The sequence below is a fragment of the Oenanthe melanoleuca genome, chromosome 14 (genome assembly GCF_029582105.1).
Source record: "Oenanthe melanoleuca isolate GR-GAL-2019-014 chromosome 14, OMel1.0, whole genome shotgun sequence".
In the NCBI taxonomy this organism is placed as follows: domain Eukaryota; kingdom Metazoa; phylum Chordata; class Aves; order Passeriformes; family Muscicapidae; genus Oenanthe; species Oenanthe melanoleuca.
The window spans coordinates 13,821,862-13,849,058 of NC_079348.1; the positions used below are offsets into that span (position 1 = coordinate 13,821,862).

The window sequence follows — 27,197 nt, forward strand, 5'->3', positions numbered from 1 at the left end:
CTTTCAAAGAAGGTCAGCATGGACTTTCTCTTTAGCTCCTTGGCAAAAGCTCAAATCCCCAAGAAAATTCTTCCCTTCAGCTTGCTCAAGGTTTCTCTGTGCTCTGTTAATCTTAACAGGCAGGGATTAGAGTATGAAACCATTTGTGTAGGAGAAAATCCCTATTTATTAAATGTTAGTTCCAACCTTACTGGGACTTCTGAAGGCAACAGGCTGTAGGGTTTCCCTGAGAACTGGAGGCTTGGTGTGGAGTTTCCTCTCATCAAGAGACAAGGAAGCTCCAGAGGCTGTCGAAGGATATGATTAAGCATCATTAACATTCCCTAAAGACAGGGGACATGAGTGCAGCATGTGGTGTGGGAAGGGAACAGAGATGGGTAGAGGGAGCTCATGGCTCTTCTTCCCAAGAGAGCTGAGGCTGCAAGGAAGCCTTGGGAATCAAATGTGCATGTGGCTGCTGTTTGAGGTTTCAGCTGAACAGGCATCCCAGACTTACTGATAGCCATAACACAGCTCCCATCTTTGGCTGAGCAATAATCAAACCAAACCCAAGAAGGACGTGTGATTTGGGCTCCACTGGAATTCCTCCAGTGGAATTACAGACCTCTTCCTCAAATCTGTATACAGTTCTCCTCCAAGGAAAGTCAGATGACTTGCTGATTCACACACATGAAGCCAATGCAGCTACAGTAGGAAGCAGCTTAAAGCAGACAGTTGGTACCTAAGGACAATCCCTCTTCAGTCAGTCCTTGGAGATCCCTCATGTGGGCAGAGGCCACCTGGGGAAGAACATCTCCTGCCTACCATCCTGGCAGCCCAGGCAGATCTCCCACATGTTCTCTGTCTTAGAGATCTCAAGCTGGTTTGAGACAAGTCCCTGCTGACACCTCCCTCAGGGCTCAAGGGATCACGATTTTATTCTTTTCTTAGGCTGTTTCCTGGAACTCTGGCACAGAACTGCAGTGTAACACACCCTACACCCCAGTAAAGCAGGCCCTGCTTCTGAGCTTACAGTTTAAGCATGAGACAACAGGTCAAGTACAGACAGAGAGGGGCAAACACAGATTAATGTAGTGCCTCAGCAGTGGCAGCAGTGCTGGCAAGTTTTTCAATCAGCTTTACCAGCGAGAAGAGCTGTAAGGCAGACGTGAAAAACAAACTCACTGTCTCACAGCATGTCTACAAAGTGATTCTCCCCAAGGAGGGAAAACATGATATTTATTTGAATATATAACAACCAGGTAATGAGCACTGGTACTCAGCCTGCATTTAGCTTAACATTCAGGAGGAGGGAGAGGCGACAGGCAGAGCAGAGAGGCTGTGAAGGCCACGAGCAGGACGGCAAACAGGCAGAGTCTGGAGTGCCAGAGGAAGTTGGTGGCTTCAGTGAGAACATCTAAGCAACAGGCAAGGAAAGCAAGTGTGGCAGCAGCATGAAGAACATGAAAGAGGCTGTTTCTGTCAAAGTGACTTAAAGCTGTGAATTTGGTGACCTTGTGTCAGACTGGTGATGCAGGAGACGCTGGCGAGACATGGGACTTGTGTCTGCTGTGAGAGGATGCAGAGTGGGGTAGTGCTCCTTGGGCCTCCCTCTTTGGGTACTATCAGCATAGTCTGGAGAGTCCAAATTTTAGGTTCTTCTCAGGACCAAGCTGAGCTCACATTATCAAAAATTTTGAAAATTGGAGCAGGGGGACTCTAACTAAATTTCTGAATGCAAATCAAGAAAATTAAAATCAGTTTTCCTGCTTAAGAGCTTGGATAAAGGAAGAGTGGTGCAAAAATAAGAAAGCCGAGGGAAGCAGAGGAATAAGTGAAAAGGGGAAGTGAGAAATACTTCAATTACCTTTGTACTGTTTTTATGCTCATCCTGACAACCATTTTGGATAGCTCCTTCATCTATGCTGACATCGCAGTGGGGAGTAAGGGTGGTACTACATGAAGGGCAAGGCTGAAATGAGACAAAAGAATTTTAGCCAGGAATGTTCTAGTGTCCTTGTAGTATGATGCAATTTGTAATTTAGTCCACTTGTATACTTGCAGCACGGTTCAAAGATAAACAAAGCTACAGAATGGGAGGCAGGGAGTAAAATTTGACTGGAACAGAACGCACCATTTCAAAAATAAATCACAGATTTGCTGTTTGCTGAAGATAAATCTAATCCAGGAAAGCCTCACTAGTGTAGGATCACAGATACACTGTAATTGCTGTGCACAGGCAAAGGACCTCCCCAAGAGGAATAAAACACTCTTTAACAGGAGAAGTGCAATTTTCCTGTGTGAAACGTGCCTGCAAAGGGATCTGAATGCCATTAGGAGAGAAGACAGCACAAAATGCAACAAAACCCAGAAAAAGCATGAAACACCATGATGCATTATGAACAGTCAGAAAGCAACAAATCTGAAAGGAATAAAGGAAAATGCTTTTCCATACAGAATCCTAAGAAAGGGGAGAGGAGCTCAGGCTATCCTACACTGTTAGAGCCAAACACCCAGCAAATGTCACAGGGAACAAGGAAAGCAAAACCATCAGGATTTGTACTAGTTCCAGGTTGTGCATTTTGGAAGCAACCTAAAATGTTGCACTTGAGCTTTTAAAAGAAGCTAATTCCTTCAAGTTAAAATGTGATCTTCATTAGGGGAATTAACCCTGGACTTGTGTCTTCCAAGTTCTTCACTCTCTTCTCCAGTGCTGGCAGTGTTCAGGCAGGATCCTGCCCAGAAGGACCCTCTTGGCAGCTGCTTTGCTCTGGAGATGTTCACTGTGACCAAGCTCGCCAAAGTCTGCTACTAAACATCACAGCAAGTTTCCCAGCAAGAACTTGAGCTTTCTGTCACAAACTCAACATCCCATGTTAATTTTGTCTGTTTGTTCTGGACATGTTCAAGCCTCTCTAGTCCAAACCCACAACTTCTGCCTTCAGGTTCACTCCCCATTTCACAGACCAGCACGTTAAGTATTTTCAGAACTAACTTTTCAACTAATGCTCCTTTTCCACCTTTGACGTCCCACCTGAAAATCCCCAGCATGTTTACTTTTCAGAAGTTTCTCCCAGCCCACTCTCCCTGTAACATCTAACCATTCACCAATGCCTCTCAAAGGCTTTCATGTAGGACCTTGAGCCTCCTCAGCAGCCAGCAGACCATCCTGTCTGCTGTTCCCCAGGCTGGACGCTGAAATTACTCTGAGTTTCCTAACCTGGCATCAGACAAACAATTCACATCCAGTTCTGAACCTGCGCAGTCTGAACAAATACCAACACAAATGAAGAAACTTTGGAGCTGCTTCTCAAATGGTTTTGTTTAAAAATAATCTCTAACTATCACAAATGTCTTGGCCACTTGGTGGAAGGCATTACTAGATGGCCTAAAAAATAAATTGGCAGTTGGCTAACAAGCTTTACTAACTGACCCTCTAGGAGTTAGATTTAGATTTATTCATGGCAAAAGTCAGGTAATGGTGACTAAAACCAAATACCTCTAAAAAAAAGAAGAAACCACTCCCTGTTTGATCCTACTAATAAATCAGCCAGACCACCTCCAACACTTGTCTCCTGGGGTTAAGCCAGAAGACAAAGGGCTTGGAAAAGCAGCCTGACCTTTGAGAAGAGGCAGGAGTTCCTCTGACTTTCCCCATGTGTTCAAGTCAACATCATTAACTTCCTTCTCTATTGCAGGCATTCAGAGGCTCCGTGTGCTGTGACCTCAGTGCCATGAATAAACCATTAATGCACTTCCAGCAAACACCAAGACAAGCAAAGGACTTTCTGTTTTCATACCAAGCAATCATTAAAACATTTTTACAACAGCTTATGATTCCCTGTCAAGTGAGGCATGTCATAAAAGATGATAGGGAAGATAAACTGATACCAAAACCACTTAGGCAGGGTAGAGTGTTTTCATTCAAAAAGCCACCTGCTATTATAGATTTACTCAGAGTTTTCACCCTCTGTGTTCACCATTTTATGAATGTAAACACATCTTATTGACATTCAAACTGCAACAAGATTTGCAGTTAAATGAACTACAGATACACCAGAGGAGGAAATACAATTCCTTTCATGGATCAATTACTGTTGCACTCTCCCTCCTGACTTTCCTTTACAGATCTTGTCCTCTAGAACATCCGTTCAAGCCCAAAATGTGAAAGTCATCCTCTGCATCCAATGTAGCCACTTATTCCCTTTAAAATAAAAATATTTCAACTTGCCTGTAATTTTGCCTCTCCTACTTAAGTCTCTTTTGCAGAGCTGGAGTCATCTCCTCCTACACTGACACCATTTACAGCTTTGTATTTAAAACAGTCGGCATGTAAGTCATGATTCTTTTGCAAATTATTATCTCCAGACCCTACCAGCAAGCTGCAGGCTTGAAAAAAACCCTCACGAAAAGCCCAAAAGCTGTAAAAAAGAAACCCACTCCTTTTCAAAAACTGTGCATGATCTGTGATCAAATTGCAGTGGTACCTTGTGGGGGCTTTTTAACATACATATATTTTTAAAGCAAAAGAGGGGCAATTTAGATTAGATATAAGGAAGAAATTTTTAACAATGGGAGTGGTGAAACACTGGCATAGGTTTGCCCTATAGGCAAACCTATAGGTTTGAGGTGGTGGCTGCCCCAGCCCTGGAAGTGTCTAAGGCTGGACAGGGCTTAGAGCAACCTGGGATAGTGGAAGGTGTCCCTTCCATGGCATGGGGTGGAACCAGATGGGCTTTAAGGTCCTTCCAACCCAAACCATCCCATGATTCTGTGATTCTCTCCAGCAGAGAGAAAGCTGGTGCACATTACCCTCAAGAGGGATTCAGAAATCCCCAGTTCTGGCTGTGCTGGGGGAGGTGGGGATGCTCCACACTCCTGTGCTGCCACTACAGCCACAGAAAGGTTTTGGATCCAGTGCTCACACAGTTGCTCTGACATGGCTTCTGCATCCACCAGCCAGATGCTCATGGGATCCCAGGGAAACCTGGGGTTGGGCTCGTCCAGAATTCACTGCAGCATCAGAGCACTGGGGCAAGGCTCAGGAATCCCAGCTGGGAGGAAATCCCTGGCCAGAGCTGCAGTGCTGAGGGTGATGACTAAAGCCAGGCACCTCTAGACACAAACTCTGCAGAAGCTGTAGCACAACAGGGTATCCAAGGCAGCTGAATCTGAGCTGGCACTTGGCTGAGATGCTTTTCTGAGCAGCTTCTTTTCATTTCTCCTTCTCTCACTCACAGCCATGCTGGTAATCTTGTACCCTACAGACTTTTATTCAGCAATTAAACATTTCAGGAGCCAGGAGCTGGACTGCAATGATCCTTGTGAATCCCTTCCACTCAGGATATTCTAAATAGCAATTAACACCCAGCAATAGCCCCAGAGCAGAAATTTAGGGACAAAGCATGGCAGGGCAGCAACATGTTCCACATCACATCCCAGCTGTTCAGGAAGAGTGGTGCAGCTGTACCTGCCCTTCTGCAAGGTAAATCACCCTCATTTTAGAAAACACATCACAGAGGTGATCCTTAACCACAGACCTCATTTTGCACCTGGATCCTTTTAACAGGTACCACCCCAAGTTTGTACATAACAATGTTATCAAGGCCCAGCTGCAGGTGGGTCAGTCCCATCCTTCACTGCAGTTTCAGTCCTCAGTCACAGCCTCCTCTGCTGTCTGACATTCCCAAGGCATCCTCACTGTCTCTCAGAACAGCAGCCACAGCTTCACTGCTTGGCTTCATCCCTCCTCTCTCCCTTCTGCTCCACACAGGCAGCTCAGCAATCCTGCTCCACTTGGCACATTCTTCTTCCTTCACTGCTTGAAATGGAGGAGCTTCTGTCACTGCCACACCTGGACCTCTGCACAACCACACCCTGGGCAGCACTCCCAGGTTTATCTGTACAGCTCCCCTCAACTCCAAGATGGATTTTCCTGCCTTATTTGCCGTTGCCTTCACTGAAAGGCAAGAGGGAGCTGGAAAGATGGTGCCAGCAGGATGCCAAATATATTCTTTCTTACACAGGAGAAGGAATAGAAACATATCACCAGCAACTTGGATGCTGTCAAACCACACTCAGTGCATATTTTAGAAAGGGATAAAGATGGCTACAGCTCTCTTCTGTAGTTGAACAGCCCTGGCCTGCTCTCTAAGGAGCTTACTCAACTTTGGACCATCTCTTTGGGTCAGTCCTCCAGCTGATCTCACCTGTAATCCAGGGTTTTTACTTCAAATCTTAAAACTGGGAGCAGACTGGGAGCAGAGGCAGGGTAAAGATGCCCTACTCATGCTCTCCTAATCCAGGAAAAGAAAAAAAAAAACAAACCAGAAGCAGTAAAAATGAAATAGCATGAAAATTATCCCCACATCAAGTCTGTCAGCTGAGTCTCAAACCTGCATTGAAGAGCTCCAGTCAGGACTGACCACACTGAAGTGTAAGGACAGGAACCTGCAGATGCCTCCCCAGCTCTGACATTTGTGCCCACCTCAGGCAGCCCAGGAGAAAGAATTCTTAGCACAAATGAAAAGTGAGAATAGACATCTGTTGTTTGGGAAATCTGTTCTGAGATAGAAGATGGAGAGTAACAGCAAAGCTCTGAAGCAATACACATTGTTTCACAGATTTCCTTGTCAAGAGATCTTGTGAGAGGTGTGAACATAACAAAGTGTCATCATTCCTCCAAGCTGAATCCATACAAATCATTGCCCTCAGCTCCAGATATAGGTTTCTAGAGCAAGCAGATAAACCTATCTCCCAACCCACCAGAGCATTTTCTCCCACCACAAAAACAATCCAATTATCTTTTGCAGGGATGTTTGCTGAATACTCATGAAAAGGCTCAAAGGTTCATGACCTTCATGATAGAAGAATGCCAGAAGCAGCAAAAGCAGAAAATCACAGAAGTTACAGTAGCTGCATAAATCATATTGTTTCCCCCCGCCCACAAAATCTAGACCACTGAAAAAGCATCAGTGACCTCTCAATCCTGAAACATAAATAGAAATATTTACTTGAAACCACCTTTGAAAGTGCTCACCTTATTTTAGGGATTGTTTGCCCAATGGGGAGCGTGGCATTTGACTTGGTAAATTTTTCCACCCTCAAACTCTGTTTTGTCACTCTGTGTATAACACCCATACATATGTAAATATGTAAAGCAGTGCATAAACAAGCCTGTAAGGTTTCCCCATCCCTGCTTTGAGATCCCTGCTGCTGGGCTTTGAGAGGACAGCTCACCTTGGGTTTTTCCAGCTGTTTGCTTGTCTTGCTTGGGTCGCTGGAGTTCTCTGCTGATGACGTTCCCGGTGTCCTGGCTCCGTCTGCAGACTCCAAGCCAGGAAGCAACGCTTGAGAACAGCTGCAGTGGGGCTCCTTCACCTTCTGACCCGAGATCAGATAGGTCTTTAAACCTACAGGAAATAGAAATGACTGGTCAGAAGTACAGAAAGACAGAGATAACACTCCTTTGGGCTTCTCAGGCACAGTGACTACAACAGCACTGCTAAGACTCAGGAATACAGCACACAAAATAGACAGTGGCTGGGGAAAATGACCAGAATATGTTCTGTGCAAAGTGGTGGCAAATAGGGTTACCCAAATCTGGTGTTCCAGACACAAGAGGTGACTCCAACACACAGCAACATGTACTCTCTTTATTCCATTTTCACTCTTGTACTTCTGACAAACACAGCTAAGACCTTACGTATTTGCTTCTAAGTTGTAATTTGAGCTTTCACTTTAACTCTTTACTTCTGGAAAGGATCTGCACCCTGGTTTTCCCTGATATCTGTATTAATATTCTACTTCTGAAAAACCAGAATGTACTCCTTCACTTGCCAGAGAGATGTCGTGAACATTACTTAGTGCTGGTAGCACATTGAGAAAGGAAATGGCATTTAAGTGCTAGAAATTCTGATGGGTTTTCATAGTTAGTGCAGACTTCACATTTTTAAAGAACAAAATCAATCTCCCTCTCTCGCACGTACACCCACACACGCCCTCTGCAACTGGTGTATGAATTGAAGCATAATTGGAAAGCAGATCCAATATTAAAGGCCAGGCTGGTAAATAGCAGGTTGTATCAAGCTGAGCTGTATCAAAAACCTGCTCAAAAAATGAAAGATTGGAATTTCATTTAACATATCACTTCTTTTACTTCCTTGAACTGTGGTGTTCTGGGCTATTTCTAGATACAAAGCCTGAGAAGGAGCTCTCAATCACAGCTTTCTGAATTCACATGGAATTCATTTGATTGCCACTGCATGGGCAATGTCCTGCTCAGCATGGAGGGGCACCAATCCCCCAAAAAGGGTGGAGGGCACCAGAATGCAGAAGGGCAAAGCGCTCGTTTTTCTGTGGTGCCAGAGCCCACATTCCCAGGGATGCTGCTCCAAACCCTCCCTGCCCCAGGCTTCCTGGGATGGCTGCTGGGTCCCATCTGGGTCAGCTCTGAATCCCCTCCCTGACCCTGAGACTTGGCTCCAGTGCAGCCAGACACGGCTGTCACAGCCATCGACCCGTTCCATCGGCTCCATCCACAGCGGGAGCGCTGCAAATAAATGTGTCAAGTTGCAGTGGAAGAGAGCAGGTTCCTGCTCCCTGTGATAAGGTCACTCTCTCATAACCTCCTTCACAGACAGAAAATCATATTCCACAACCCTTGCTTTAGGTCTGTCATACACAACACAGACTGTACGTGGCCAAAACTTTCCAATAAAAATGATTCAGGCGCTCTAAGAGCAATTTTGCAGTTTCTCTCTTTATTCCACTCGTAGCTTCAGCTCCTGAACATGACAAGCAGCACAGAAAGCCACATCCCTAGCCACCATGTCCCCCTGGGGCTCCAAAGCTGCTGGGAAAGCTCTGCTGCTCTCACACAGAGCTCCAGAGCCGGGCGCACTTGCTGGCATCTCGGAGATATTGTGCCACAGCCAATCTTTATTTTTATATCATTTATAGTAGTGCTCGGATTTTATTTGGCAGTGCTGCTTAATAAAATCCTGACTGCTGCTGGCTTCCAGATGTAGGGCTCTTTCCTTCAAACTTCTGCTGATGGGGGCTGCTGTTTGAGGAATTCACCACAATCAGCTCACAATTATATGTTTACTGTGGTAAAGGCTGGAGCATTAACTGACTACTCCTATTTTTAAAAGCTAACTTAAAGCAACAGGAGTAATTTCCCTACTCCTATTATTTCTCCAACTTTTTTCTAAACAAACATCTTTTCTTTGTTTATTGTACTTTTGAAAAGGTGCTTTTTATGTCTCACTGTGCTGTGCAGCAAAATTATTTTGTCAATCTTGTTGCATGCAGTAAAATTATCTCCAGTTTGAGCTCCAAACCGAGAAGAAGGAGGAAAGGTACACCAGACACTGCAAATGGATTTGGGAAAGCAGAATCCAGCCTTGCCCCAGACTGAAACATCAGTTCCTTGACCCCACTCCCCACCTTGTCCTCTCCATCCCTGCAAACCCATCAGCCCACAGCACATCAACAGCAGCCACTTTAAAGTGGCCCCAGGCTCTAAAGGTGGCTAAAATGTTTGGTTATTGGAATCCCTTCATTCCCTCCTTGTGCTCCCCAGCACCACCACATCCCTGCATAAGGAGTATTACTCAAAAGGGGTAATTTGAATTGGGACAGGGAAAAATCAATATCCTGCACATGTTTTGTATGGAGCCAACAGGAGAGAAAGAAATAGAAAAAGGTTATTTTTGTAAAGTTTCGGAAAATGAAGAGGTGTAAAAACCTTCCATCTTTACAAAACTTTACTAACATGGCCTAGCTAATACTTTGTTATTAAATCCTTATGATGGGAAAACTCCATTTGCTTCAGGATTCCTTGGAACTCTGTGACATTTCACAAAGCACCTCCTAGGCTGAGTCTGAAATAAAAAAAGATCATTAATTGAGTAGAACTGTACTGATGTAACTAAAATGCATCCATTGGGAGTAGTGTTCTTCCTCCTTTGACATCTCTAGGGAATCAGTGCAACCAACACTGTCATTTTGCACACAAGCAGTGCAGGGAGTGGGAAACATCTGCAGCAGCAGGTTTAAATCAATTAAGTAACATCACAATAAAGAATGAATAAATAGAGGAGCTGCTGTTTGATGTGAAAATGCAATTTTTGGTGTGTGTTGCTGCGCAACGAAGAAACTCAAGACATGGCAATGCAGAAAGTGATATGAGGTGCTTGTAGTGCTATTTATAAAGGCCAAGATCAATCTTGTACTCACTTCCTTCCCCAAAATTTATCCAAAATAAATGCTGAAGCACAACCTCAAAGTGCCTTATAGTCAATCTGTCCTCTGGCAAGCTTTACCCTGCAATTCTGCTTTTTCCAAAGGTGGCTCTTGGAAGCAAAGGCAGGGAACAGGCTACAACAACCCCAATAAACCAACTTAACACAGTTGTATTTTCTGCCCTGGGAAAAAAATGAGCTCTCTTGTGTTTCTCTGAGGAACACAAACCATTCCCTTCATTGCTCTTCAAGGTCTGAAATTCTGTAAGCTTTATAAAGAATAACAGCTCCTGAACACTGAGCCAAAACACTCATCGCTTGACTTCATCTACTTTGAATATTGACATGGCAGTGTTTGTAAAGTGTATTTTTGACAAAATAATAACAGATGAGGTCGTCATAGAACAACTGTGGGTTTCTTAGTCCTACTACTGTGGAATTTTAGAAGCATTAGTGAAGTCTCTGTACTTGGCTCCGTTTTTCAGACTGCCTTTCTTTGATCCATGGCATTTCTCTGAGCTTATAAAAACAGAAAACCACCCCAACCAGCAAAAAACACTCCTAATAACAACAAAAAAAAATCATATGCATGTGCTCACACACAAATTATTTTCCGTATGCACAAAAATAAACAAGAGTTATTATAAATAAGGCTGTGTATAAACATCCCAGGCTTCCCCCAGGTTCTGTGGCGTGAGAAAAGCCGGTGGCTGCGGAGCAAAGGGAATTCAGGAGTACAGGGAGAGGCTGGAGCCTCCTGCCCATCCCCACAACACCCAGATGAGCCCCTGCTTGTCTTTTCTTCAGGAAATGAGGGATTCATACAAATACTGATAAGAAATTCTTCGACAAAATATTCAAGTTTCAATTTTTGATGCTTCGCCTGTTTGGAACTGAAACTTTTTACCCCTCTGTTGATAGCAGACAGGAAAATTTCTTTCTCTCTAGCAAACATTTTTACACATCTCATGTCTCTGTGTAAGGAAATACAAATTCTTTTGAAACCTTTTTCAGCACTGATTTGAAGAGATACCAAAAAACCATGGCCATTTCAGTCATGGCCTTACTGATTCATTTAATCAAAATATAATCCAAATTTTCTTATCTATCCCTGCTCCTCCCTCCATGGATCACACTTTTTAGCTGCAGTATGGGCAGTTCAACAGGTGAGCATCCTTTCTGATTAAGTGCTTGCAGCCCTCTGTGCTGGGAGACAGCAATATTCCTTATATTGATGGAATAAAATCCAAATTGTATTGATTACAACCCTTTTGACCAAACAGCTTTATATTAATGCTGCTCTATCACTGTTTAACTTACCATCATTTCCCTTGCAGTCTCCATGCTTTAACTGTTTAATCATCTCTCAGGCTTGGTCTGAGCTCCTTTCTGAACTGATGGGTAACTCATTTCTGGGCTGTGTTGCTCTGCAATCCATCAGCTTTTTGCTTTCTCTTTTTAGAAAGACAATAAAAAGTTTTCTCCACACCTTTTAAAGACATCTTTGCACTTTACCAAAAACCTGGGAGTGAAAATACTGATATTCAGGCACTGCCACTCCAGGGAAAGGAAACACAGACTTATGGTGAGCTTTCCTCACACAATAAAAGGTGCTGCTACACAATTTCATTAGACTGATTTGCTCTGTAAAATAAATTATTAACTGTGATTTCTGGAATGTAACATGACTGTCAAATAATAACTAAAAAAATCCCAGTGATGTATCACTTCTAACTGCAGTCTTTTCTGTGCTGGTTTTTTGTTTTTTGTTTTTTTTTCTTGTCAAAGCTCAAATGATTTTTCAGGCTCTAACCAAAATCCATGCAAGAAATAATACAGCACATAACACCAGTGCAGGAGCTTTAGTATCCTTTGGGTCCAAGCAGCTGCTGAACTTAAAGGTGATTTTTAGTAGCAAATATTCTCCCTCATTCCTAAAGTTCAACGGTTGCCAAATCTGGATTTATGGGGACTGTTTTCTCACTTTATTAGAGGCACTTTGCACAGGGAGTTCACACAAACCTCTTCCTTCCTCCCAGCAAAACACACTCATTTACTGAATTGGGAACTAGGATTTTACATAAACCACAACAAAAAACCTGCTGTCTTGTCACTACTCAAGGTTTAGTTTGGGAATCAGATAATTTTTTTTCAAAGAAAGGGTTGTCAGGCACTGGACGGGGCTGCCCAGGGAGGTGGTGGAGCCCCCACCCCCAGGTATTTCAAGAAATGACTGGACATAGCACTCAGTGTGTGGATGATCCTGGGGGGTTATTCCAGCCTAACAGACTGTGTGATTCTGTGAATCACTCCTCTCCCAGTGTTTCCTGCAGCCCCAGAGCCCAGCCTGGCCCCAGAGGCAGCAGCAGGGGCTGGGGCTGCAGGGCTGGAGCCCTGTCCTGTCCTGCACAGCTCCTCCCTCTTCTCCTCCTGCTTACAGCAACCTGCCAGCCACAGCCAGCAGATTTCTTCACATAATTAATGAAAACTTTTATGTTAATTCTTATAACCCCATAAAATGCTTACCAAATTCTACTCCTTCTGCACAATGGATGGGGGTGTGTGTAACATCACACACAGCAGTTCACTGAACCTTCAAGATCAAATACAACATAAAGACATCCCATACACCCCACATCATCATATCCATTCCATACAGTAAGGGAAGCACCAGTAAAGGTAAACACAATGAACCTGACTGCTTTAATGAAGACTGTACAGAATGACATGAAAAAAATTTGTGAGGTTTTTTTCTTTTTTCTATTTTAAAGCCCTAAAAATACTCCTAAGTGAATTCCAGCTTTTTTATCTCCAGATATTTTGGTGATAAAGCTGGAAGCCAGAATCACACCACTGTCTTTTATACAACAGGCTTTGTGCTGCTCACACTGCAGGACTGCACAAAAGGACACTGGATGGCTCTATAAAAATTGAATTTATTTTCCTCAACCTGAAAACCCTCTAACCCACATAAACCACTTCCAGCTCAGTGCAAACAAAAGCATGTAACCCAAAACACCTGGATTCCAAACAAGCCTACCTGGAAAAGCATTTGAATGTGTGGAGCAACATTTCCTGTGGCTAAAATGAGAAAGAAAATTTCTGAGCCAACTCGCTATCTTAGGTCTCTGGAAAGCAGAAAAAACGATAATAAGAAACAGAACTTTATAGACTAGGAAGACAAAAGAAACTCAAAAAAAGCCAAAACCCCAAACCTATCCTCATAATCTCCAAGGAAGAGCTGCAAAGAACCAGAGAAACCAGAGGCATCTTCTGTATTATGGAAAACTGCTGTTTTCCTTATGCCTCCTTTGTTTAGCAAAATACTTATTTTTGATCTTTTGATCATCTAACAGACAACAGTGGGTTTGGAAAACGTTGATCAACAACACATGTGTAATTTTGGTATTCAACATCTGCCAGTTTTAAGTGGGGAACCCCAGACCCAAACCCACAATTTACATTTATAGCTAAGCTGTAGAAAGGAAATTGCAGGCTGGTGGTCCATTCTTCTTCAGTCTCATTTATCTTTTTTATCTTCTTCTCACCTAGGTGAGATAAAAAAACCCAGACAAAGAAAAAACACAGCAGAAAAAAGCCTGGGCAAACCCAGCACTGACATGCAGCTCAAACACACCAGCCCAGCTGCCACTGCTGGCTCAGGAACATATATATTTTATTTTTTCTTTAATTATTTTTTTTAAAAACTCTCCTGGCAGATGAAAGACAGGCTGAAGAGAGACTGATCCCTACCCTGGGCTTTACAAGTGCCCTTATTTATGTTCAGTTCCTACCAGCTCTGCTGGTGCCTGAGTGAACAGCAGTTGAGCCCGTTCTCTGCAATGACTCTGTGTTTTTAACTCCTTTTTTCATGTCAGCACAGCTCAGAGCTTGTCACCCTAATAACAGAAAAAAGCAGGTTTAAGGAAAGGTAAGCCTGGGATTTTGCAGTCTTGCCAGGAGCAACAGCGTGCTCAGCAAGGGAAGCTTGAAGCCCAGCAAATTTACAAACATGCTGCAGAGAAGAGATTCTTTCTGAGGGTTCCTCACAAAACCTAGGAGACATATAATGTTCCTACATTTAAAGCTAAAAAGAGGCCCTAATTCCAGCTCTAGGATTTTGGGGATTAACTGATACAGATACTGTCTGGCCTTTACTGACACTGCTCAGCCCTCCTGTAAACTCTCTTGCAATCTTGGTCATGAAAACAAATTCCATGATGCAATCCCACGCCTGAAAAGGCATCTGCTATTATTTTATTGACATTATTTTTCACATTTATTGACAATCCCTCTGCCCTTTGTGTTAATTTTAACACCTGGAAAGGAATAAGCAAGATAAGAAAACGTTTGAACAATGAGGTGCCAAAGCACGAGTCACCCAAGCACATGAGGGCATGGCCCTTGCAGGGGGTTCCAAACATTTCAAAAATTATTCTATTCCTCCCACAGAACACCATTTTTGGAAATATAAATAATAATGAATTAGAAACAGAATCTAATAAAGATACAGCCCATTTAGAATTCGTCATTTGCTCCACTGCTGGACTGGGAATGAGGCTGAGGAGACTGCAGAGGTGGAAGATCAGAGAGCAGCAGGGATGGAGACTGAGAGCCTCAGCCCCAGTGCAGCCACTCCCCAGCACTGCCCAGCTCCCTGCTGCACCCCCTGCAAACTGGGAGCTGTGGGATGGAGAGGTCCAGCTCGTGGGGGTGGCTGCAGTGATGCAAAGCAGATGTAAATTCACTTTAGACACACACCATGCCTGTTTTGGCAGGCTCAGGACTCAGTGCCTCAAGGAAAATTGTAAGGTCATAATGCTGTAAAGTCTTTTGAAGACACTACAGGATGGTTTTCTTCCAGTTTCTTGTTCAGGATGCAAATGTGGGTTTGGAGTTTTTTCTCCCCCTCATCATTGACAGGAAGGTACCTCAGAGTCCAAATCCAGACAGCCAAGGCCATGAACAACCCCAACAGCTCCCAGTGCCAAACACAGGGTCACAGATCAGCCCCTGGAGCTCCTCCAGGACACAAATCCATTCCATACATCCCTGTCCACACAAGGAATTCCTGCTGCATGGCAGCAGCATGGAAGGCAGCAGGATGACACAGGAAACCTTTGGGAATATCTTCCCGTATGGCCCCTTCAATCCAAGCTTTTGGGCAGGATCTGTCCATGTTCCCCTGGTGAATTTGCACACATGGGAAGTTCTGACATTCCACATCACCCAAAGAGTGCGGCAATCCTTTGGGATATGTAGAATATACTTCCAAAACTTCCTTTTATTACAAACAAAAAAGCGTTTCCAACTTCAAACTACTGTGGGAGGGAAACAAGCAATCTGAACAGGGCACAGGAGATATCTCCAAGGCAAAGACTTCAAACAGTCTATTTAAACAGCAGCTTTATAAACCAGAGATCTATGGACAGATAAGGATTTCTCAACAAAAATTCCACTGCTCTAGACAGGACAATTATACAAAGCCACAAACATCCCAGAGAGACATCATATATATTACATTTTCTTCCCACACAGTAGCTGGCACACCTCAGGAACTATGGATGGCTGCACCAGCCTCTGCTACACAGAGGCAGAATTAGAAAGAAGTCAAAGAGAGGTTCTAAATGCAAGTTTTCTTAGCTCCAGGCTCTCAAGAATGGGAATTTATTCATCTTAAGCTAGAAAGGCGAGGCCAGAGTGAAAGCAGATAGAAGCTTATTAGAAATCCCACCCAGGAAAATTCCACTTGGGACCAGAGGATGCCATCTATCTTTTTGATTGATATTTTAGAATTGATGAATACCAAACGTGCAGGATGGAAGAGAGGATTCCAATAAAAAACAATAGTCTGATGCAACTGGAGCCTGCTCGGCCCATGGTAACTGAATGAGCTATTGTGGCTCTCTGGACTGACACTTTTTAATAGAATCCAGATTCAATTTAAACAGGACTTTAGAAGCCTGCTTTTTACACTGCTGCAATCTCTTTGTGTTGACAGGACTCAGATCAGGCAAATTCCTTCCCTCTTGCATCATGCAGGTAGCTGGATGTGACAGCTAAATCAGCACTTTTTGGGACCAGGGCAATCCCACAGGCTGGCAGTGCCCTCCTGCTCCAGGGACTCACAGGGAACTAAAATCCAAATCAGTTAAAATCCATGTGCAAAGTTGGTGGGCTGTGCATGGGCAACACAAGTACCTTCCATGTTGTTACCTTGAACAACAATTCATTAGCTTGATTAGCTTTGAGATATACTCAGAGAACATAAAAATTTGCCCTTAAGGGATCAAATTAAAAGAAGTAAATCTGCATATCTTAGATAATTCCTGCATAAAAAAATATAGGGCAATTTTAAAGTTGCATATGTGTGCATATCAGTGTTCAAAGTAAAGAAAGAGGTCATCTGGGGTCCCCAGCACAGGAAGGACATGGACATGGTGAGTCCTGGAAGTCACCAAGGTCATCAGAGGGATGGAGCAGCTCTGCTTCATAGAAAGCCTAGGGGAATTGGGATTGTTCTGCCTGGAGAAGAGAACCTTTAGGGTGTCCTCATTGTGGCCTTCCAGGACCTGAAGGGAACCTGCAAGGAAGATGAGAGAGACTTTGGACAAGGGCCTGGAGTGACAGGACAAGGGGGAATGGCTTCCCACTGTCACAGAAGGGCAGGGTTAAATGGGTTATTGAGAAGAAATTGTTCCCTGTGAGAGTGGGGAGGCCCTGGCTGTGGCTGCCCCTGGATCCCTGGAAGTGTCCAACACAGGTTGGATGGTGTTTGGAGCACCTGGGATAGTGGCACCCATGGCATATTTGGGGAACAAGATGAGCTAAGAGGTCCCTTCCAACCCAAACCATTCCACGACTCTATAAGCATTTTTCCACCTGCCATCAGAGCCAACCAGCACAGTTTGAAGAGTCAATGTTTACACCAAATCCTTGTTCAATACATTTTATTATTAGATCAGTTAGTAATGGTATTTCTTCCTCCATCCAAGCTCCTTGGTCAGAACTGATGAGTTACACAGTGAGCAAGCACAGCTTTGACAGAGCTTGCAAAAAGTGTTGCTCATCACATGGGCTGGAGTCAAGCATGCATATTCCAACACTTGGGAAGCCAGCAATCCCCCCCAGGACCGCTGGCTGAGGGAATCATGTGAGCACCAGGGTATTTATTCAAATTGGCTGCAAGAGCCCAGACAAACAGAAATCATGTTGCAGTAGTGAATCCAGTCGTTTCACAACTCCCCCAGTGCAGAGCCTTGTGCAATCCAAACAGGCAGTTGTAATTCCAGGTAAGTTGTTATTCATAACTTACGCACCGCTTGTTTACATGTGGTTGACAGTTTTAAACGGTTACTAATTCAGTACCGAAAAATAAAGCTAATGTAAATAAAACTGCTGCAGGAGGCACTTCAGAATAACAGTATCTCCCAGTGGTATAAACACTGGTGAGGTGGTGAAGAAGGAACTCCCAAGAGCAGCCACCACCTAAGTATGTATCACTATACAGCTGTATTTTAACTGGCAAGCTTGAGCCACTGAGTATTTTCAGTGTTTCTAGCTGAAAATAACATTAATTTCAGAACCACTGCTCTTTTCAGAACAGCTACTGAGTGTTGTGTCTCCCCCAAGCAGAGGATCAGCTTTTCAGTTTATTCCCCTCCTTAGGTAAAATTGTAAACGAATAACTATTCCCCAAAATAAAAACCATTTGAAAGCCCAAAAAAGGTTAAAAAGGAAATATTGACAGAACTGTTTATTCCCACAGTCAAAATGTTTCTGAAATTCCTTCCATTTCCTCAGTGTACAACACTGAGACAACCTCCAGTCCTGACAGCAACATTGGAACCGTCCCTTCCTGTTTGCAGCAGCTGCAGCTCCAGACGCCAGGTTGGATGGATCCATGCTGTGGATCTCTTTCACTCAGATGCCACTAAACCCATCCTGGAGATGGATCACGTGGAGCAGCTCCTCCAGGCCATGGGGCTGGCTGGCTGCAGGACAGCCCTGTCAGCTGGTGCAAAGGACACCGTGCTCTTGGCTCGGCAGCGGGATGGCAAAGACATGGCCAGCTCTGTAACTGCAACAGCTGATTCAACCTCCAGAGCTTTCCAGCTTTGCATCTCAGGCTCTGGCCTCTAAGTGTGCCAAAGCACCCAAACTTCAAGGAGTCAGGAAGGCATCACAACAAAGAATCATGGAATTGTGGAATGGTTTGGGTTGGAAGGCACCTTAAAAACCATCTAGCTCCAATACCCTCCTGCCATGTGCAGGGACATTTTCACTAGACCAGTTCCAACCTGGCCTTGATCTTCTCAGACATCTTCTACTGCTCTCTCCCACTGGATCACTGCCCAATGGAGTTCACTGCATCTCTTATTTCTGGAAAACAACATGATGGGCAAAAAAGGTGATGACACTCCCTCAGCTCCCAAAACTGCAAGGACAGAAAACAATTCTCTGTCCTACACGTAGTTGTTGAGTGGTTTCAGCCCATCCCTCAAAGCTCCCAGCATAGAGGAGCCAAACACCAGGGTCAGGAGTCATCAGAGCTAACACAGATATCTCGTGCCAAGCCTTAAACCATGTGTGCTGACCACAGGTGAACCTGAGGTCCTGTGTACTCACTTCAAATGCTGGATCACTGTAGCAGCATGTACTTCAGCAGATAACATAACAGGATGGATTATAACATGATTCATGCCCATAAAGTACAAAACATTGGTAATCAATTCTTTCATGCATCCAAACGAACCCCTGATGAAACAGATACAGAGATTCGTCACTGGCTACCCAACAGATTTGCCTGACCATCACTATGTCATGTCACCAAATCTATCAGTGGGAATGACATTAAATAACATGCAGTTGAAGAAAATCCTCCAAATGCACATCCATTGAAGCATTCTATTGGCTCTTTTGAAATGAGTGCATCCCCACACTCCCAGCAGCAAATCTTTGCCCAGGGCTGATACCCAAACCTATTTTTAAGAGTGAATGAGATACCAGCACCACCAGACAAGCAAGCAGAAGTCCTTCAAGTGACATAAAGCAGGCATGGGGAAAATCAGCATTTCTGCTTTTCCAAGGTTTGAATATTCTACAAATCATCCATTATTATTCTCTGCACTTGGACCAGTCCTGGCAGTCTACTTCATAGCAGAGCAAGCCCCCAACACCAGCTCCTCGTTCAGCTCATGGCCCAGATTTGATTTCTTCATCCTTTGCAAAAACATTCTCAGACTTTGTGCTAATAACTAGCTGATTACATTTCAAACCCTCAGGCTAAAAGTTATTACTGGGGAGTGCAGGAATGTGTCTGGAATGCAAAAACAACGGGGGTGAAAAATCAGTGGGCTCTGAGCTGGTATAAATAGATAGTTTGCTGCGGAAACTCATCTCCTCTCAAAAAACCAAACCCAAAGACAGTGCCCTGCTATCTCTTCCAGTTAATCTTACTGGAGAACTGACTCAGCCATCTCCCAGCCCTTAGGAAGAGGCATCTCCTATCTACACAAATACAATATAAATAATGTTTCTGTTGTGCTTGCATGCGAGATAGAGAACTACCCTGAGTAATCTGTTGATAAACTCACGTAAGAGACGGTAGTTTCGTGATATGCCAAAGACTTCATGTCTTGGAAAGAAATGGGGGAAAAGTTATTCTTAGGGAAGCTTTCTCTATGGTTGAATGGTATCAGGTTTATTGACAGAAAGTTTCTGATATGCAAATTTACTTTGGTTCAAGCAAATTCCTACATGACCCTGCACCTGGAAATTCAAGCTGAGTATTAAACCATAAGGCGATCACAGAGGTTTGCTCTCTCTTTCCAGTCTCTGCAATGGAGGTTACAACACTCAGCAAGAGAGCAGCCCTGCAAGTGCTAGAAACAGGATTTTATGGGAAATTAGGGATCAGTCTCCCCAGCTTGATTTTTGGGGCTTTGGGCTGCCCCTGTGTAACTTACATGCCTTCTCATTTAGATGTGGAGTTATTCTTAATCACTTTGAGGTATAGAAGACACTGGGGAAAGTAAAGATTTACAGGTCTCCAGAAGAAGATTGTTGTAAAAACAAGCTGCTTATTTGCAGCCTTTAGGGGGAAAAAAAAAAAAAAGCTTTAAAAAACAACCTAAAGACTGAAGATCAGGTGAAAGCACAGATACAAAGGAAATACCCCCTTCCCCATCAAACTCTAAAAAAAAAAAAGTCTTGGCTGCACTTAGCAAAACTGAAAGAAATCCAACAAAGACTAAATATTTCCCTAACCTCTGCATTTGTTTCTCTGATACTGCTGCCATTTGTTGCCACAACTCTGTTAGAATTGGAAGAGACAAGTCCATAGCCCAATTCCTTTGTACTTCCATAGAATCACTAGCCTAATGAAGCCTTTCATGGCTTATTTGAAGATTTAAGCATTCAAAAATAAAATTCCTCAATGAAGAATGAAGTATTTTGTGGGATTACTCTTCCCCTGAGGTTAGGGATCAAGGTTTCTCAGAAATACGATGAGTCACAGTGGTTTTAGCTTACTCATCTTAAAAAGTGTGGGTTTTTTAATCTGATAACAAGCAATTCTTTTTTTCAAAAGTATTTGAGACAACTTGTTTAAATGAGAAACAGAATATGCTTTTTGTTACCCTCACACTTGTGTAAACTATTTTATGTAAAGGGAGGATTTTATAACCAACTTTTGAAATTTTTCAGCATGACCCAGAGATAACCAGTATGTTTTAGAAGCAAGAGCTTATCTAGAGTACAGCAAGGCAGCTGCACACCTCAGAGGTGAAAAGCAAAAAAGCAGAAAAAAAATGACAGTGCTAAAATCACCATTTGATTTGCAATGCCTTCCCTCAAGGAGACTGAAATGAAAGACACTGTTATCACAGAATGGTTTCAAACAGAGTGCATGATTTACAGGTGAGCTTGGGCAGTACATCTATGCCCTGTCACCAACACCAAAATCCAGTATAAATTCCACATCATTTTTGTGTACAGTGAGACCTCTGCTTTTCATGGACATTTTGCCCTCCTTAGTGGATTTCTGACTTAATTTCATTTGTTCTGTTGCTCTTGCACACTTTCCTTCCTTAACCACCACTAGACAAATAACAGATGAATTCAATTTCAAAATAAAAATACCCTCCCAAATTATTAAATCTAAAAAGCTTTAATAACAAACTTGTTTAATTTTAACACTTTTCAGTAAGTGAAGAAATACATTGTAAAAATAATTTTTAATATAAAGAAAGACATGTTAGTGCTGCAGGTATCATAAACAAGAGATTTATCTCCATTAAAAAGGATCAGCATAGGGTATCTCAGAAACACCAGGAAAATCAGAATGATAAGTATATCATGATACACACAAACATGGAAATACACATTGTTAATAAAATGTTTTGGGTTTTTTTTCTACTTGAGACACTTCCCTAGGCTGGAAACCTCTATTCAAGGCTCCCAGGAAAATGAAGCTTTAAAATGAAGAGCACTATCTTTCTAGAGAGCACAAAATCCAACCTATATCAAATTTTTGTGTTAAACCCATCATTCAATGTAATTTTTTCCAGTTAGTTTCCTAGTCTTAGAAAGGGCATTTGAATTTCTCATTGATCCATGCCACTGGAATTTCATGCAAGACTTTGCCTGGGAAACTGGAATGGAACTGTATAAACTTAAAAGTGAGAAACTAAATACTTTTCTAATAGTTACTAGAGGGCTCCACTAAGTCACAGCCACTTACCCAAGGTACTACACAACAGCTGGGTTGTTACAGAGAATACACACAGAATACAGAGAATATGCAGAATATATTTGTCCAGTATTTCCTAGAAAGAATTTCTCATACCAAGCCTATAGAGTAGTTTTAGTTTTTTTTTTTTCATTTATAAAGCTGCCACAGTGTTAAGGAGCAAGGTCTGGTTTTAAAACGAGGTGTGCTTTTCATCTTTTCTGTCAGAAGCATAAAAGTTGTTTACTTTAGATGAAAACTGATTATTTGAAGTCTGCTCTCCCATTAGCACCACAGCACAAGCAAAGCATTTGTCTTTTCTGCTGGACCTGGATCGTGCACACATCAGGGAAGCTGCACTTTTTCTCCCAGACAAACCAGCAAGCACAGAAGGCTGGGGCTAGAAAAGATAATTAAAAATGAAAATGTAGCTGTGCTCACTGAAGCCTGAACCTGTTATTTTGGTGTGAAACCTGTGCTGCTCCTGGACCCTCTCAATGGCACCAGGGCCGTGCCCAGCTGAGGAACACAAACTCTGCTGTGCCTGCAGCTGGGCCTCCCACAGCAACCCCATGGCTGGAAATGAAAACTAAAGATGCTCCTTTCCCTCCCTCCCTCCACTTCTGTGTGTGACCAGATGGATCATCTGCACATCTCCATATCTGCATGTTTTTATTCCCTCTGTTCCATTCCAATGAGAAGAGATGGAATCCATCTTGTAATTACATTTTGAAATGTTTCTCCTGAAAAAGAGGGGATAAATCAAAATCTATGCTAAGGAATCCTCCCAAAGCAGCTAAACTCCTCAGTGCAATCTGAAGGAAGGAGGCTGATTTTCTGTCCCAGCCTCTCCCACTGTGTTTGCCTCAGCACAGACGAACCTCAGCGGCTGTGGAGAAATGGATCCTCTCTCCTTGTGGCTGAAAGCAAGGTCTGAGAGCAAGGTCTGGCACTTCCCCTCCTCGTTCTGCTGTGCTTTAGAAAGGTCTGTTTGCTTGAAGCTGATGAGGTGAAGTACTGGGGTCTCTCAGATGGAGTTTTTGTTCTGGCTTCTTGCCACACAGAGTGAGAGCTCCTCGGTTTGCAGATCTCAGTCTGAGTAAGATGACAGCTTTATGTCACCACTGAGCTCACAGCCAATACCAAACTGGGGGGGACAGGACACAATGACAAGCTGGGAGCAGCCAACACACCAGGCTGCTCTTCAGAGAGACCTCAGCACTGAGAGCATCCCAGGGAACACTCCAAACAACACCTGGAAAAGCACCTCCAGTTTTGGGCTCCCCAGAGATGCAGCTGATGCACTGGGGTGACACCAGAGAGGACCCTCCTGATGATCAGGGGGCTGAAGAACTTGGGTGAGGCCAGAGCTGGGCTTTAGGAGCTTTGAGAGGAGAAAGCAACACCCACCTAACAGGGCAGGAGAAGGGCTCTCCACAGAGGAGCATCAGGACAGGGTATGATGAGCACAAGTTACAGTGGGAGACATGCCCAGAACCCAGCTCTAAACCTCTTGTTAGCCCCAGTTTGGACAAGACACTTCCAGACGTCCCTCAACAACCTGTAGCATCTATCAACCTGTATCAAATGGAAATCAAATGGCTGCCACATAGAAAACTACAGGAAAAGTCTGATTTGCCTCCAAGATCTGCTGTGGGCCTGTCTGGTTTACATTGTCACTGATACAGCAGAGCATCAGCATCAGTTTTCCAAGTTTTTGTCATACTTGACTTTAAAATTCCATTTCATGCTCTAATTTTCTAATTTTTTTCTATTTTTCAGAGAAAGGTCGTATTAGGTGAATTTTTTAAATTCAGGTAAATGTGAATTCCTTTCAGTTAGGATTTCAACATATTCAACATTTTCCCTTCAACATTCTTATTGCTATTTCTTTCGAAACGATAAATAGGTTAGAAATTAGAAATTCACAGTCTGTTCTAAGAAATTTCCACTGTAACCCCACATGGCCTCAGAAAATACAGACTACAAATACTGAGATTGCATTTATGCACCATCAATGAGATGCCTGTGTGAGGTAAGTCCTCCTGATTCACAGAGTAAATCCAATTTTCAGGTCCTGTTGCTGAAAAAAGAAAAACTCAGGAGGTGAACTGGTTCACCTGACACAAAGCATGAAGGTTACAGCTGAAAAGTCTCCCATGTGAAATGCCAAGGAGTTATTTTTATCCCTCCCTCTCATTTAAATTTAAAGCAGGACAGCAGTACTGATACTGTGAGGTGCTAATGTTGTTGAAATGCAATGGGAATCAATAGCTTTTCCAGGAAGAGTGAGCTTGGAAGAAAGATGAGCAGTTTAAAGTCTGCTTCACCTCTGCCAGCAGCAGCTTCAGGCACCTCCTGGATACTCAAAACCCAAATTGTCTCCAACACCTCACTTCTGCCAAATACACTAATTTTTCTCTCATCATCTGACAAGTCCTTAGCTTGCAAAGCTCTTCTGAGTTAACATAATGAATAAAAAATATGCAGCATATTGAATTAAAAAAAAAAAAAAAAAAATCAGGGAAAAGCTGTGCCAGCTCTGGCTGTGCCATGCAGACTTGATCCCTCCTGCACAGGAGGCAGAGCCACCCACCTCCCAGCTCAGGAGAACACAAAGCTCCTATCAAGTGTTGCACTCCACGTTCCCAGGCTGGAGGAGAGGCCAGACCACAATTTAATGAAACATGGTTCTGATTCTCACTCTCCATACGTGTCTCTGGAAACTTCCCACTAGTGCCATACATCACAGATTTTTTTATTTTTTTTTTTTGAGTGAGCAAATTAATTATCGTGTTTGAATTGGCTTCCTTTAGAAACCTGCTAAATTCTTGTGTACTGGGGGAGGAAGAAAAGGGAAAAAAAAAAAAAAAAAAAGGAAGGAGAAAATGCAAACAGTGAAGTCACATAAAGCTTCCACGGCAAAATCCTTTTGAATTCCAATTCAATTGGAATATAGCAGCCTAGGAAATGATGGTTCTAAACCACAAACAAGCAAGGGAATGTTTGGTAACCCCAAGCAAAAATCCCCTGGCCTCTGCAGCAGCACAGCTCAAGCCTGCAGCTCTCCATCTATTTATAGACCTGGGGCACATATCACTACAATAGCTGATTGTGCTTTGCAGCTGTTTTGTATATCTAGAAGGGCAGGAAAGAACAGACTGCACTTTGATCTTGCCCTTTTTTGGAGCAAAAACAACAACAGAAAAAGGCCATTAGGAAGGACTCAATATTTTGGAATCACAAGGGTCCCTGCTTCCAAAGCCACAGCTTACACTCAGTGTGGAGGGCTCCCAGCACATGTCCAATTGTTTACTGGGATTATAAATCCAGGCTGCAGTCAATATTTATTCTAGAAGCATGCAAACTATTTCACCTCGCATGAAAACATATGTCAAACCTAATTATAGGAGTCTTTACTCCCCAGAGCATCTGTTAAGTGATACACACATGAAATTAAGATTCAACCTGAATGCAATTGCATCATAAATTAGCACTTGGCTTTTCTGGGGAGATAAAAGAAATCAAATATTTGCTCAAGATAACATTGTGTGATAAGAATCAACTACGTACAACCTGTACAACATGTTGGGAATAAAGCTTTATAAATTATACAAATGTATTGGAGCTAATGCTGCTAAAGACAGAAATATGTATGGTTTACAGAAGTCAAATCAGTAATCCCTACCTCAGGAAGTGAGCTGGTCCTTCCTGAGCTCTGAGATTAGGGAGGATCTACTGGAAAACTCTCACCTCCAGCATTCCAACACATGGATGATGGGCAGTACTATGAGAAAAAAATCTATTTTTTTAGCGCTAAAAAGGGAAGAAGCCTAAAGCAAGCATCCTAACTACCTGACTGCACCATATCCAGAATACCTGCAGAATATTGCTAATCAATTACTGATGGATTTACAAACTGCAATAAAATGTGATGTGGGATTTAAATGTGCTGCTTATAGTTACCACCTAAATGAATTTGAATAGTTTGTTTCTAAACAGCCATGTGAACTAAAGTACATGAATATGCTTAAAACACAGCAAGTGAGTCTGTAAAAGAGATTTTTAAAAGCACCATGAGAAAAAAATAGAAGGTAAGAAGTGCTTGTGGTGAGCCCTGTGGTGAGCTAAGAGAAGTGAAAGGCTGAGAGAACTGGCATTGTTCAGTCTGGAGAAGTGAAGAAGGGGAAAGGGAAGGGGAAGGGGAAGGGGAAGGGGAAGGGGAAGGGGAAGGGGAAGGGGAAGGGGAAGGGGAAGGGGAAGGGGAAGGGGAAGGGGAAGGGGAAGGGGAAGGGGAAGGGGAAGGGGAAGGGGAAGGGGAAGGGGAAGGGGAAGGGGAAGGGGAAGGGGAAGGGGAAGGGGAAGGGGAAGGGGAAGGGGAAGGGGAAGGGGAAGGGGAAGGGGAAGGGGAAGGGGAAGGGGAAGGGGAAGGGGAAGGGGAAGGGGAAGGGGAAGGGGCTCTTGAGTGATGTAACTGCCCCTTCCAGGACCTGAAGGGAACCTGCAAGAAAAAGGAGAGAGACTTTGGACAGGGATGGAGGGACAGGACACAGGGAATGGCTCCCACTGCCAGAGGGCAGGGCTGGATGGGATATTGGGAAGGAATTGTTCCCTGGGAGGGTGGGCAGGCCCTGGCACAGGGTGCCCAGAGCAGCTGTGGCTGCCCCTGGATCCCTGGCAGTGCCCAAGGCCAGGCTGGATGGGGCTGGAGCAGCCTGGGATGATGGAAGGGGTGGAATGAGACGAGCTCTGAGGTCCCTTCCAACCCAACCACTGCACGATTCTGTGATTCTGGGATGATCATCCCTGGGTATCTCCCTGTTGCCCAGGGCAGACTTGCTCTTCCACAGTTCCCAAATGCTGATTCTGGAATGTCAGGGAGAAAAACTACATTTTGGAATTAGGGAGATGGAAAAGAAGCAGTTGGCTGCAAGAAATGCAGCCAATCAAACAGAGGAGAGAACAAATCTAAGAGGAAAGCTGGCAAGATCAGCCTTTTGTTAAGTGCTAAACAGCCTCTGAATTTTCTGTATTGCATCATCAGCACAGCACATTTGATCATTCTGAACAAAGCTTTTAGACTTTTAAGTATCTAAGATGGGACATGAAATAGTACTCTCTAAAACCTCATTTCAAAACAAAATACTCCTATATTCCTATCCTGAATACCAATTCATTTCTGCTGTGGGCTGTATCTCTCCATCTTGTTTATGAAACCAGAATTCACAGGGATGAAGAGT

The 27,197-nt window shown here is 43.5% G+C and overlaps 1 protein-coding gene across 2 annotated transcripts in view; it reads right to left on the bottom strand.

Annotated features, from left to right (window-relative positions):
* ADCY9 (adenylate cyclase 9) overlaps positions 1 to 27,197 on the bottom strand; it is an 82,550-nt gene that overhangs the window by 30,737 nt on the left and 24,616 nt on the right. The window contains exons 2-3 of one of the 2 annotated variants that reach the window (XM_056502950.1): positions 7,219 to 7,391; positions 1,847 to 1,951 (exon numbers count right to left, since the gene is read on the bottom strand). In XM_056502950.1, coding sequence (XP_056358925.1) covers positions 1,847 to 1,951; positions 7,219 to 7,391 — 278 coding nt within the window. The remainder of the gene's footprint in view (positions 1 to 1,846; positions 1,952 to 7,218; positions 7,392 to 27,197) is intronic. The other variant, XM_056502952.1, reaches the window with a different exon arrangement.